The 14,549-nt window shown below is 51.0% G+C and overlaps 2 protein-coding genes across 3 annotated transcripts in view; both read left to right on the top strand.

Moving 5' to 3' along the window:
- Positions 1-3,510: 3,510 nt before the first annotated feature.
- Positions 3,511-8,913, top strand: CFP (complement factor properdin). The gene is made up of 9 exons (XM_004587990.2): positions 3,511-3,693; positions 3,791-3,941; positions 5,199-5,374; positions 5,798-5,968; positions 6,107-6,298; positions 6,439-6,612; positions 6,856-7,047; positions 7,211-7,322; positions 8,690-8,913. The coding sequence occupies exons 1-9, from the start codon at positions 3,609-3,611 to the stop codon at positions 8,850-8,852; spliced, it is 1,416 nt and encodes a 471-aa protein (XP_004588047.2). The 5' UTR covers positions 3,511-3,608; the 3' UTR covers positions 8,853-8,913.
- Positions 8,914-13,163: 4,250 nt separating this feature from the next.
- SYN1 (synapsin I) overlaps positions 13,164-14,549 on the top strand; it is a 54,221-nt gene continuing 52,835 nt past the window's right edge. For both annotated transcript variants that reach the window (XM_058658268.1, XM_058658269.1), the window contains exon 1: positions 13,164-13,760. In XM_058658268.1, coding sequence (XP_058514251.1) covers positions 13,384-13,760 — 377 coding nt within the window. In that variant the 5' untranslated portion in view covers positions 13,164-13,383. The remainder of the gene's footprint in view (positions 13,761-14,549) is intronic.

Raw genomic sequence — 14,549 nt, forward strand, 5'->3', positions numbered from 1 at the left:
CTGGCTCTACATCCAATTCCTGCTTCCTGCTGATGCACACCCTGGGAAGCAGTGGGGTGATGGCTCAAGCGCTTAGACCTCTGCCACCTATGTAGGAGACCTGGATGGAGTTCTTGGCTGCTGGCTTCAGCCTGGCGTTCGGAAAGTGGAGGAAAGGGCTCTTAGGCTCACTGGCTCTTGCTCTCCCACCTCTCTTAAATGCAAAGAAATAAAATGTAAAGCATTGTTTGGAACCCACACTTTAAAAAAAGAGAGAAAAGCAGACTGTGAGGGAAAAGATGGTATGCATCCCTGACTGTCCCAGATAGTGACTGCCCTAGCATCCGAGAGCATGATGGTATACATGTGTGTAAAACTCAGAGACATACATGTATCTGGACCAGCTGTGTCGAGAGCTGATTGAGACGACCTATAAGACCGGAGTGATAAAGATGGAGCAAGATATCCAATATAGTGGTTCTGTTGTGTGAAATTCATAGGAAACAGAGACACTGGAAGCAGGGACCGTGGGATGTGAACTAAAACTGGCTTGAGAAGGGCTAGGAGAGAAAGGTGTTCTTGTGTGGGTGAGAAACAAATAACTCACAGTGACTATAAATCAGTGACTGTTGGTGTAGGTGAGGAAGTAGCAGGCTAAATGAACCCTGTGTGAGAGAGAGCCTTGGCTGCTTGGTGAGAGAATCCTGGCAGGGCTGCACCAGTAAGACAGGCTATAAGAGTTGGTGGTGTGTTTGAAACTGCTAGGAGGAGACTGCAGTGGGGCCAAGGATCAAGGATGGAAGATGAGTCCCTGAGGAGGGAGTGACCAAATATCCGAAAGACTATTGTGACTGTGTATGGGAATGTGTTCCTAGAAGACATCAGTGGAGGCTGTAAGTGCGTGTATAGAGAAGAAGAAAATGTGAAGGAAAACAAGTTCGAAAGCATCTACGGAGACCACAAATTGAGTCTCAGATGTAGGAGAAAGCCCTCTGCTTTCTCCTACCACTCCTGCCTCTGTAGGCCCCTTCCCAGTTCTCTAAAGCTTGAAATGCTGGAGTTCCCCCAGACCTTGCAAGAGCCCACCCCCCTTGTTCCTGATGGTCTTATCCAGTCCCAGAAGTAAAACTTGAAAAATTGCTTATTTCCTAAGTCCTGCCCAGATGCTAACGTCCAACTCCCCATTCTTAGCACTTGTCAGCATCTTCTTGTATCCCAGGAACAGGTCCGTTCTGCAGATATTTTCTTGAGCACCAACTATTTGTTGGTCCCCATCCAACGCCCTGCAGACTCAGCAGTTAACACACTAGGTATAAATAAACTCCTGTTGTTCACAGAGCTGCTATTTAGTGAGGGAGACCAACAAGAAAATACATCACATCAGGCAGTGACAGAAGACCAGAAAGACTCACTCACTCTCAGCGTTCCCCACAGTCATTTTATTGCCACAATGTATGAGAGGATGAAAGGGCCAGCATTCCTCTTCCATCAGGAATCCTATGAATATGCAATGGAGGGACAGAGAAAATAATGGTTTCTAACATTATCACCAGGGCAACCAGTGATTCCATAAGACAGCCAGTCAGAACTGCAGGTTTCTTGGGTAGTTGTTTTCACAGGATAACCAGCACTCACTCTTTAAATCTTAGACTCTTGCAAAGACTTTTGTTCTATGCGCACTCTCAAAGACAGGCTGAGATTATGTGAGAACAGAGTATATCCGTAATGAATACAAATACTAACACACACCTTATCACCTATAAAACAAGATCAAGATTCTTGAGGGATTTATTTTACTACTTGGCCAGATTCTTTTGTTTTAGTTTTTAGAATGGTATTTCTCCATTAACATAAAAGACATGAGATATTGGCATTGTTTTTCTTAGGCTCTTTCCCCCCCCCTTTTCATTATTAAAAGAGAGGTCTTTTAAAGAAGTCATCTCTGGAAACTTACAAGATCTCCTCCCCGCCCCACAAACACACACACTTTTTTATGACAAAACAGCAGATCCGTGGAGCTCAGTTTTACCTGCATGAAAAATGGGCTGAAGAGGAATTAACAGTAAAATAAGTATAGAAAATTCTCTCTAGATGGCAATCACAAAAAAATAAAGGATCAAGGATTAGAACAGTGGTTCATTCAAGCGTGGTGCTAGACAATATCATCAGTCTAACCTAGGAGCTTGTTAGAGACACACATTTTTTTTCCTAACATTTATTTGTTAGAGCAAGAGAGAGAGATCTTGCATTGCTAATCCACTCTCTAAATGGCCACGTGGGAGCAAGGAGCCCCAGCTGCGTCTTCCCATGGAGGCAGGGACCCAAGTACTCAGGCCGCCATCTGCCGCCTTCCCAGGTATATTAGCAGAAAGCAAAGCATTGGAAGCAAAGCAGCCAAGGCCCAAACCAGCACTCTGCTGTAGGATTTTGGCTTCACAGGTAGGGGCTTGACCCACTGTGCCACAACATCAGATACAGAAACAGATTCTTGATCCGCACTCCACACCTAGTGGATGGGAAACCTGGGTATGAATCAGCAGTCTGCATTTTGACAAGTTGTTTGAGCAAGTATGAAACATTAACACTTGAAGAACCACTGGGCCGAAGAGTAACAGGGGTACCATGCAACAGTGGTAGCTAGGGAAGGCCTCTGTGAAATAGGTGGCATCTATTATCAGTCTTCTCTTTGAAAGGTATAAGGCCCTCCGGGGCCAGGAATTGTGTCCCATTCTTTCTTCCACCTAACTGCAGAGAAGTGCATCTGGCATCTAGTACGTGCTCAACAAATATTGAACAAATGAACTTAAAAGCACAGAACACCAGCTCTGCAGCAGACACTGTCCTCGACAAACTGTGCCTGTGTAGTAGGTACTGTCCATGTGTATATTTTATAGTGGGGGGGGGCGCAGGAGGCAGCAGACTCAGGGAGGCAGTGCATAGTGCCCCAGGATATTCTGCTGGAGGTGGCCCAATAGGCTCCCTTCTAAGCACTCCCACCCCAGGCCCCGCAGGTCTCTCCAGGGGCAGCAGAAAGCCCAGTCTCACCCTTGCTGAACCCTTCCCCACCATTCTGCCGCTTCCTCTTCTCACTTCCCCTGTGTTGACCGCAGGGGACCTCACTTTCAGCAAAGGGAAGGGCAGAAGGAAAAGCAGTCACCTCAGAGTCACCCCTCCCCCTCCTCCCACCAAGAGGACGTGACAAATGAGCATGCCACCTTCCCCTCAGCCCCTGGTCACCCCTCCCCAGAGGTGGCCCTCAGGGTGGTGGTAGGGATTGTGGCAATCGGCAAGCAAACTGAGACCCAGAGAGGTTTAGGTAACATGCCCAAGGTCATGCCCCGTGGCCCCTTGTGAGAAGTTGTCCAGGGAGCACCAATTAGACGCTTTGATAAGGTTTCTAGGCAGAACTGCTGGAGATACGGTGACAAACAAAACAGGCCCAAGGGTGAGGCAGGAAATGGGGTGGGAAAAGAGAAGGAAGCAGAGGTGATAAGGGAGAGGTCAGAGCTGAAGTGGCCTGCATCACACCCTCCCAGTTCCTCCTGCTGCAGATTCCTCTTTACCACTGACTCTGGGAGCAGGTCAGCCCACAGGCTGGCAGACCTTCTCTCCGCCACGGGTACAGGTGCATGCTGCTCAAGATGCCCGTCCAGTCACAGCCTCCTGTGTCGCTGCTGCCACTGCTTCTGCTGCTCTACACCCTGCCAGCCAGCGGTGAGTGGATGAGGGCCCACCTCCTCCCCCCCCATTCCCTGGGGATGTCCAGGGTGCCCACTACATGCCTGACTATGCCACCTGGCCCTGTTAACAGGCTCGGACCCTGTAGTCTGCTTCACGCAGTATGAAGAATCCAGCGGCAAATGCAAGGATCTCCTTGGGGGAGGCATCAGTGAGGAAGAGTGCTGTCTCAATCCTGCCTATGCCTTTCAGAAAGCTGGCAGCGAGCTCTGCCAGGCATGCAGGTTGGGGGGAGCCTGGGGCTGGGGAGAGACCAAAAGGTTATCTGGGAGTAACACAAAACTGGGCTCTTTTCTGAGATTTTGAAGGTTGCACCCAGCACCCTGATCATGACCATAGCTTAGGGTTTCTCCACCTTGGCACCATCTATAGTGTTTGGGGCTGGAAAAATCTTGGTTTGGGGAGATGGCGTTACATTGGTGCTACTCACTACATTGTAGGAAGATCTTGTAACATCTCTGGTCTCCCACTAGATGCCAGTAGCAATCCTCCTCACCAGTTGTGACAACCAAAAATGACCCCAGACATTGCAAAATGTCCTTTGGGTGGAAGGCAGGGAGTAAAAATTGTTCCTGATTGGGAATTACTGCTGTAGTTCACAAATATTGAGTGCTTCCTGCATGCTGGAAGCATGGGGGACAGGGAGCGGGCTAGGGGAGGAGGTTAAGCTTGATTCTGAAGGCAGCTTTAGTCCCCAAGTTGGTGTGACACATCCTAATTATCAAGTATTTATCATTTATGGACACACTGTAGGGGTGGAAGTGTGGATAATTCTGAGGGCAACTCTGGCCCCTGATTCGCGTGCCACATCATCTTCATTGAGCACCTCCTGCGTACTAGATGCCTTGCAGGGGCGAGGAGGCAGCTTAAGGATTTCAGAGGGTAACTCTACTCTCCTAATCACCATTTCCTGCTTACATGCTTTGAGCTCTTCCTGTGTTCTAGAATAATCCAGCAAAACTGTTGGGGATTTCTGACGGCAGCTCCTGGCCCCTGGTTGTGTTAACAGTTCCCTTTAGTTTATTAGTATTAACACCACAGCTGGTGCTGTTCAGTGGGTTGGGGACAGGTCAGGGACATTTCTAAGGGGCCTCTGAGGTCACTGGGATAATGCCTTGTAGTAAGTACGCGCCAGCTTCCTGCTACCATGCACGGTGTTGACCTGGAGGCGGGGGGTCTCCGACAGAACTTCCAGGCTCTCTAGTCTAGGTTTGCTTACTGCACACTTGATATTGTCCTTGTGAGACTTCTAAGGCAAACTCTAGGGCCTCCCATTAATAAATGACATTCATTAAGCACTTAATGTATGCCTACCTCTTCCCATTCAGTTCCCCAACATTGGTAAGATGGAGGTAGTGGTTGATCTATCCTATGTCCATTCCCCCAGCACCCCCTCATAAGCCAACCCATATACCCTGGCATCCCAAACACTGTCTTCAGCAGCACCCCCTAGGGTAGGACACTTGTGTTTACCCCCACAGGTCCCCAAAATGGTCCCCGTGGTCTGCATGGGCGCCCTGCTCAGTGACGTGCTCTGAGGGTTCCCAGCTGCGGCACCGGCGCTGCGTGGGCCGAGATGGGGAGTGCCCCGAGAAAGCAGCTCCAGGGAGCCTCCAGTGGGAACTCCAGGCCTGTGAGGACCAGCCGTGCTGTCCCGGTGAGGAGGCTCAGCAAGGCAGGAAAACACCTGCATGGTCAGTGCAGAGGCTTTGAGGGCGGGCCCAGGCCCCTGTGCTCACAGGGCACTAAGGAGCAGGCAGCAATGGTGGGAGGCGAGGCCAGAGAGCGAGCAGGGCCTGATCTTAGGAGACCAAAGAGAAGATGCTGGTGCCTGAGAGAGTTAGGTTCTCTGCAGGGAGAAAAATGTTATCTGACTCAAGAGCGAAGAAGATAAAGTTTGGATGGGGTAAATCCAGAAGGCCAGTGTGAAGTTGCTACGACAGTGCAGATGAGCAGTGATGGGCTGGGTGTGGTGGCACAGCCAGGGGAAGGGATGAGATGAGTGACTGTGTAATATATGAGGAAGTAACAAGCCCTGTGGGCATCCCTGTCTTTCTCCCATGCCCCTCCTCTCCCACAGAAATAGGTGGCTGGTCTGACTGGGGTCCCTGGCAGCCTTGCTCTGTCACCTGCTCCAAAGGGACTCGGACCCGTAAGCGAGCATGTGATCGCCCTGCCCCCAAATGCGGGGGTCACTGCCCAGGAGAGGCACACAATTCGGAAGTCTGTGATACCCAGCAGGTCTGCCCCAGTGAGTACAGGCTGTGCCAGGACCCTGATGAGGGCATCCAGGGTGGCTCTGTGGAGGGACAGTAGGGAGCTGCTGAGGTGAGATGACTCCAGCAAGCATAACCACAGTTGCGCCCTCCCATTACCGCCACCACCACAGCCCATGGGGCCTGGGCTGCCTGGAGTCCCTGGAGCTCCTGCTCGGGCACCTGCCTCGGCGGACCTCAATCAGCAAAGGAGACACGAAGCCGCAAATGTTCTGCACCTGAGCCCTCCCAGCAGCCGCCAGGGAAGCCCTGCCCAGGGTCAGCCAATGAACAACGGAGCTGCACTGGCTTGCCACCCTGCCCAGGTACATGGGAACAAGGCCAGTGGAGCTCTTGATGACATGCATGGCCACGGAGACAGTCTCCCTCAAGGGTCTTAGAGGCTGGGGGGGGGGGAAGTGAAAAAGCCTTTCTTCTCACTTTTTCCTCCACTCCCTGCCAACAGTGCCCGGGGGTTGGGGACCATGGGGCCCTGTGAGTCCCTGCGCAGTGACCTGTGGCTTGGGTAAAACCCTCGAGCAACGGAAGTGTGATCATCCTGTGCCCCAGCATGGAGGCCCCACTTGTCCTGGTGATGCCACTCGGACCCACGTCTGCAAAACAACCACACCTTGTCCTGGTCAGCACCTTGCATATACTGTTGCCACACCTGAGCCCTGCCACCACTGCCTCACTCTGCTGCTGAGGCTTCATTCCAGCTTCGAATGCCTCCTTTCCCAGTCCTGCTAGCTTGCTTCTACCCGTCATCCACCAGTCACCCAAGCTTATAATCCTCATTCCCTCACAACAGCCCACATCCCCTACCCCTCTCTAACTCCGCTTGTGAGCACTTTGCTTTGAGCTGAGTCCCATATCTCTGCAGTGAATGGAGAGTGGGAGGACTGGGGAAAGTGGAGCGAATGCGTCCGCCACGGCATGAGCTCCATCAAGTGCCAGAAAATCCCAGGCCAGCAGACACGCGGTAGGAGCTGCAAAGGCCGCAAGTTTGAAGGACAGCGATGTCCTGGAGATATCCAGGATAACCGGCAATGCTACAACATCCAGAACTGCCCCTGTGAGTTCCCTACCCCCTGCGCCCACAGACTGCACTGTACAAGGAGCAAGGGTTTCCCAGCTCCCCACTGGGCGCCCGTGTCCCTGAAGCCTCCTGCTTACCTTCACACTGAGACTTCCCATTCTGAATCTGTGGCCAACCTCTCCACCCCTCTTCACTGCAGTGAAAGGCTTCTGGTCTGAGTGGAGTACCTGGGGGTTGTGCAAGCCCCCTTGTGGATCCAGCCCCACCCGCACGCGCCAGCGCCTCTGCACAGCTCTGCTTCCTAAGTACCCGTGAGTGAGAGGGCACAGTGTGCCTACCAGTGGGTGATGGCATTAAAGACTAGTCAGATAACCTCAACCATAGCTTCCACCACCAGTGGGTCTAAAGGGCCTAACTTTTGGAGCTATCTCCCAGCTGCAGCAAGAAGAGGGAGATGGAAAAAGAGAAAGAAGATAATAGGGTAGGATTAAGAACCTCTGGGCTCCTCAATCACTCAGTCTCTTAGCTGTCCTCCCATGAACTCAGTCCTTTGTGTGTCCATTCACTCTGACCTCTCAGTAACCAACACTTTGAGTTTCTTATTCACTTAGTCATTCAGGCCTCCACTCACTCATTCCTACAGTTGCCCAGACCTCCATTCATTCACTCCACATCTTAGGCCCCAAGGCCCTCCAAGGCCTTTTTAGCGACTGATGTAGACACAAAGAACCCAGATCTCATGGATGCCCTACCCACCCCCTCCTGCCTTGACAGCCTTGACAGAAGCAGATAAAGAGTGGCGATTTGCAAAGGGACTTCCTCCTCAGTGCGGATCCCAGAAGTTAATCAGACCCACCCATCCCCAGGAATCAAAGATTCTGGAAAGGCATTATGTGAACATTAAGACCATAACCAGAATTATGGACACAGAAGATTGGCAGCCCCACGAGTTTCCTGGTGATCAGAATGACCCAGGTTAAGACATGCATGCTTTGCTTTCATCCACACACATCAAGCTACTAGATTAAGTAGGTTGTTCCAGTTCATGGAAGGCCTGCCATCTGTGAAGTGATCTAGCTGTGGTTTAGAGTGGATCTTCAATATGAGAAGTGTTGAATGGAGGCACAAAGGATTTGAATGAGCAGGAGATTGAACAGAGGAAGGATCAATTGAGAGAATCAGTAGGAATGAAGGGGGAGGGCTTGGCTAATGGGAGAAATAACCAAGGAAGAAGCCTTTCTGTGCATAAGATTGAGCTGGGGTAAATGCAGGAGAGAGCTATTGCCTTGGGACAGGGATTTGGGTCCAACAAAGTCTTGAATTTCAGGACAGAGCACTTGGATTCCCCCCCAGGGGGTAAGAATCAGTTTTTGAAGTAAGAGAAGCTAGCTCATGTTAACAAGTGACAATCACCAGCATTTATTGAGCATGTACTGTGTGCCAGGTGCTGCTCTGAGCACTTTACTAGAATCAACTCTTTGGTTCTTACTTAGCCTGATGAGCTGGGAATTGATGCCATATTAACATTATTATTCCTATCATTCCCCTACGCGGATGAGGCACAGGGAAGGTGCAGAAATTGTGTTGAACACATAGCAGTTGCTCATGAAGAGTTTGTTGAATGTATTGTCACCTTTCATGAGCTTCTCACCTCCTTCCCCTTCTCCCAACACCCCAGGCCCACCGTTACCTTGGTCGAAGGTCAGGGTGAGAAGAATGTCACCTTCTGGGGGAGACCGCTTGCACGATGCGAGGAGCTGCAAGGGCAGAAGCTGGTGGTGGAAGAGAAACGGCTTTGTCTACACGTGCCTGCCTGCAAAGACCCTGAAGAGAAACCCTGACCCCTGCCCCTTGCACTCTGACCCACTGATCTCCCACACCTCAATAAAGCAGTACCTGAGAGCTCTTCTAAGCATCATTAACCAAGAGAAAACCATATGTCCCCTTCCCCAGAATGAGGCAGTTGCACCTCAGGGCAAAGGGCACAGCAGGGGCAAAGTCATTGTAGCCTAGTGATTTTTCCATTGTTGCCACAGCTTGGCAGAAGTCAAAGCAAGTGTCTTGCTCCAGCCTCCTTTCCCTGTGGTAACCTGGATGTCTAGGGCCACCCAGCAGAGCTCTGCATTACCGGTTTCCTGATTGGCTGCTAATCCTGGCAGGATTTTCTTGATTGGTCGGTGGGCTTGTTAGTTGCCATCCTCCCCTCCTCCTAGCCTCCTGCCCAGCGGAGCTTGGCCATTGCTGGCTCCCTGTTGTGCGAGCACCTGTATCCACCCACTCCTAACAGCCTAGCTCCAAAGCAGCAATTACAGGCGAGAAATAGCTCCAAGGCGGCGGCAGAGTGTGGGAGAGGGAGGCCAAGGAAGGGCCTGAGATGTGCCTCTAGGACAAGGGAAACTGTAGGCAGCATCTGCCTGGAAAGAGCTCCCAAGACAAACCCAAACATATTCCTTGAGCATTCGTTCATTCAACACTTATTAGCGTCTACTGTATACTAGAGCTGTGTCTGGACATCTGGAATGGAGGAGGAGGAGGACTGATGGGACATTTGGAGTGAGGGAAAAGATTCAGAATTGGTATTTCTTGCGCTTGCACGTGCAACACTTAACGCCTACTGTATACTAATAATAGTGCTAGACATCACGGGGACAGGGAAGAAGAAGAATCAGAACAGCACATGTCTCCACAAGGAAGAGAACAAGCCTAGAAGCCACCACTTTTAACATTTGTTCATTCATTTGCCATGTGCCAAATGCTGGGCTGTTATGATGAGCTGCCTCATAAGAATTTGCATAATAATTATGGTAATAGCTAATCCTTAGAAAGTCTTTGCTGTGAAGCTTTCCATAGCATGAGCCCATTTAATCCACGATAAGCCCATGAGGGTCATTATTGCTGTCATCTTCCTTTCACAATGGAGGAAGCAGGCATAGGAAGATAGCAAGCTGGACATTTCTCAAACACTGTGGATTATGGCATGACCTTAAGCGTCAGGAGCAGAGTTCAGGACTTGGTGCTGTGCATGAAGGAGACCCCTCCGTGTGAAAAGGTTCCAGCAGGAGATTTGTACACCCAAGAGTCTTGCCAGCGTTCTCATGTGACTCCTCTGGGTTGACTTTCCCTTATGAAAAAAATGGGCCAGTTGGTGATTTATAGAGATGAGTGGGTACTTGATCATCTGTGGAAGAGTGGGCCAGAGTGAGGGATTCTGGGTGCTCCTACAGGGTGTGAGAGGTGTGTGTTTATGGGAAAGCACAAGTTCAACTGTGTGTGCATGATAAGTTACATATGTGTGAGAGAGATGCTTATGTTGCATAGAGCTATATAAGAATGGAGGTGTTGGGCCCGGCGGCGTGGCCTAGCGGCTAAAGTCCTCGCCTTGAAAGCCCCGGGATCCCATATGGGCGCCGGTTCTAATCCCGGCAGCTCCACCTCCCATCCAGCTCCCTGCTTGTGGCCTGGGAAAGCAGTCGAGGACGGCCCAAAGATTTGGGACCCTGCACCCACGTGGGAGACCCAGAAGAGGTTCCAGGTTCCCGGCATCGGATCAGCACGCACCGGCCGTTGCGGCTCACTTGGGGAGTGAATCATCGGACGCAAGATCTTCCTATCTGTCTCTCCTCCTCTCTGTATATCTGACTTTGTAATAAAATAAATAAATCTTAAAAAAAAAAGAATGGAGGTGTTGAATGTGTGGCATGTGATCACAATGTGTGTTATATGCCCCTGAAGGTGGCATGGGTTACAAACATGAATACAGTACTGACTGCGAACATTTGCCAAGAATGTGCATTTGACTTTCTACTCACCAATGCACAACAGAGAAAATCTCTCTTGAAGACCTTGTATACCCATTCATGCTGACGAACACGGGAACAGTTCAGAGGAGTTCACGGGAACAGTTCTGTCTCTGAACTTGAGGCATTCCTGGAAGGGGTACCTACATTCCACTACAAAACAATGTCCAAAGGCCATTTCTGGGAATTGGGCTACCCCTGGAAAAAGGGAATGACACTAGGAGTCACTAGTATTAGGAACCTGGGAACCAGGCCCTTAGGAAGAGACATAGTCTGAAGACAATCCTGCGGAGCTTGCATTCAGACCTGAAGAAACCAGGAAGACCTGTAGACCTGAAACTGCTTCTGTCCCTCACGAGAAGTCACCACAGTCCCAGCACAGCTTGTTTGCCTTTATTACTAAGCAAAAAAACTAGGGAACACAATACTTCAAAATATTGGAAAATGCCCACCTTACAGGGATTCTCCCATTTGGTGTCTGCAAGGGTTTGGAATGCCGGAGAAGGTATTCTAAAGGGAGGAGAAAAGAGTAGCCAAAATAAAGGCCCTAAGGTGGAATTAAAACTGGCTGGGATGGAGAAGGGAGAGGAAGATGGTTTCAGAAGTGTTAGACTATGGAGCTGTGGCAGCCTAGGGGAAGAAGGGATAGAATCAGATTTGGAGACCTGGAACCATGGTCAAAGAAGACTTTTGATAGAGGGAGAGGACATTCCTGGCTGAAATTATACAGCACATAAAAAGGTCCAGAAGTTGCTCCTTCCCTCCTCTCCTTAGAAGTAAACTAAGTAATTGCTCCCTTTTTATACATGAGGGATTAAGTTACCTTCCCAAGGGTATAGGGAAACCCAAGCACTGGGTCTACAGACCCCACATTATTACTCCACTGTTTAAACTGGTCAGTGACTTAATAATGAATGAATAAGTGGGTGGTTCATCTGCGAATCCTTCAGGCAAAAAGGCGTGAAATCTGCCTAAATATTGTCTATTTTCTACCACTGCACCTGCTCTGCCGTAACTACATACTATGGCCAAGGGTTTGTCCAAGGCGCTAGGTAACCATCCTGATGCCACCTCCTATCACAAGCCTCCTCTCCTTGTTCCAGGTTCCACTGCATTGGCTGTTCCCTCTTCCTGGCATAGTATTTAAAAACATAAAAAATGTGAACATGAACCTTTTTGGAAATTAATTGGAACTGTTAGATTCCTTCATCTGTTAAGTGGTGATTATGTTTATCCACCCCATAAGATTGTTGGGGAGGTTGGATGAAACGATATAAATAGCTAAGTGTTGAGTATACAGTCAATCAACAAATGATTATTCATATAGTTGTGCTTTTATTGTAACCAAAATCTTAACAGTTTTGGCAGGCTCACTTCTACATACCGCATTTACTCATGTGAACAATTGTTTGGCACCTACTGTGTGTCTAAACTTGGCCCTGGCTATGTTGTGTTAAAATCCCTGGGTAAAGGAGGAGACAGCACGGACACTGTATCCATATCAGAGGAGGAGTGCATAGAGCCAGTCTGGTGGGCAGCAGCAGATGGACACAGGTCGAGCTAGAGCTGCAGAGAATGTGTGTTACAGATACAGTGTTTCTCCATGGTTTCATGGGTGTGTGTTTTATCCAGGTGAGCATGCTCAAATAAGTTTGCTTAGTCTCCGTGTGTCAATGGGATTTCTGTGTATATGCATGCATGTGTGTATATTCCCATGTGTGTTATTCTGATTTTGCATGAGTTTCCTTACTTCTGTATGTGTCTGTGTCACCTCGTGTGTGTCTCATTCCCTGTGTGCTTCCAACCCTCACCCCACCAGGAGCAAGGTATCCACCTGATTTGTCTGATGCTGGCCTCTATACCGCAGCACCCTACTCTCTGCCTAGCTAAGACGTAAAAGACTGGTCCTGCGGAAGACTGCGTGTGACTTCCCCCAACCCTTTCGAGAGGGTGTTAGTTCTCCACTTTTATGCCTCTTAAGTGCGTCTCCACTCCCACTCCCTAAATGCCTTCCGCAGTGAATATCAACACTGGAAACTAAGTGTTCACGGAGGGTATCTGTGAGAGTGGGTATGGGGTGGTGTGACCTCGCAGACGACGGACCACGACGCTCCGCACAAGCACCCTACCCCCACTCCCCAAATTGCGCATCCCCTGTTGGTGGGGGGGAGGGGAAACAGGATGCGGCGTGGCGCGTGCGCACTGCCAGCTTCAGTACCGCGGACAGCGCCTTCGCCCCCGCCTGCCGGCGCGCTCCACCAGCGCCACAGCACTGAAGGCGCGCTGACGTCACTGGCTGCTCTTCTGCAAACTCCCCTTCCTGGCCTTCTTGGTCGCGTCCTCACCACCGCCGGCCAAGCTGGACTGCACCATGCGAGGCGTGAGATAGGGGGACACGGGCGCGACCATCCGCGCTGCGGCGGCGGCGGCGAGTCAGCGCTACCTCAGTCTGCGGCGGGCAGCAGAAGAGTCGTGTCGTGCCTGAGAGCGCGGCTGTGCTCTTGAGCCCCGCGCGGCCCGCCCCCGCGGTTCCTGGTCAAATTGCCCCTAGGATCCCCTGCCCCAAGCCGCAGCCATGAACTACCTGCGGCGCCGCCTGTCGGACAGCAACTTCATGGCCAATCTGCCGAATGGGTACATGACAGACCTGCAGCGCCCGCAGCCGCCCCCCCCGCCGCCCTCTGCTGCCAGCCCCGGAGCCACACCCGGTTCCACGACTGCCACTGCCGAGAGAACGTCCGCGGCCGCCCCAGTGGCCTCACCGGCAGCCCCTAGTCCTGGGTCCTCAGGAGGTGGTGGTTTCTTCTCGTCGCTGTCCAACGCGGTCAAGCAGACCACAGCGGCTGCGGCCGCCACCTTCAGCGAGCAGGTGGGCGGAGGCTCTGGGGGTGCAGGCCGCGGGGGCGCCGCCGCCAGGGTGCTGCTGGTCATCGATGAGCCCCACACCGACTGGTAAGCCATTGCCGCGGACGTCTCCCCGAGGGCCTGGGTTCCCATATCATTCCGCGGCGAATGAGCAATTACTGAGCGCCACTTGTGAGTCTGATACCTGCCCCTTTCGCCCAAATTCTGCTCCTCTGAATCGTTACACTGGGAGCTTCCTGTGTACCCCTACCCTTGCCACCTAACCTCCCCCATGGATACAGGGAGGAGTTGTGTATTGGGCACTGCTATGTACCTCTTCCCCAATCCACCTCCCCTAAATACTTTAGTTTCAATATATGCTATGAACTTCCAGAACTGAATGTACCCTGACGCGCCCCCCCCACACACACACACATACACACAACCCTTGCCCTCAAAGGCCCTTGACCTCTAATGGATCTTAGGAGCTTTTTTTTTAAATCAAATGTTTGCCCTATGTTTCATAGACAAATCTTTATCCTTCCCCAAGGCCTTAACTTCAATTTAGTGAGTATGTTTTGAAAGCCTGATTTCTGTCCTGTTTCCCTCAGCCCCTGCCCTCAGGCCTGTCTCCAATGGATCTTGTGAGCTTGCATGCATCTGTGCCATGTGTCCCATACCAGCCCCCTCCCCAAAGACCCTTGGAAACTATTCAGTAAACGTTGATTGAGTATCCAGCTTCTCACCAGAAACTGTCTTTTTAATGGATCCCAGGAGTCTTGCTGAACACCTTCTGGGTGCCCCCCCACACACACACACACATACACACACTCCAGGTCCTCTCCCGAAAGACCTTTTTCTCTAAAGGAAGGTTGAGGTTTGCTCATCCCCAAATCC

This window comes from Ochotona princeps, chromosome X, assembly GCF_030435755.1.
Source record: "Ochotona princeps isolate mOchPri1 chromosome X, mOchPri1.hap1, whole genome shotgun sequence".
NCBI lineage: Eukaryota > Metazoa > Chordata > Mammalia > Lagomorpha > Ochotonidae > Ochotona > Ochotona princeps.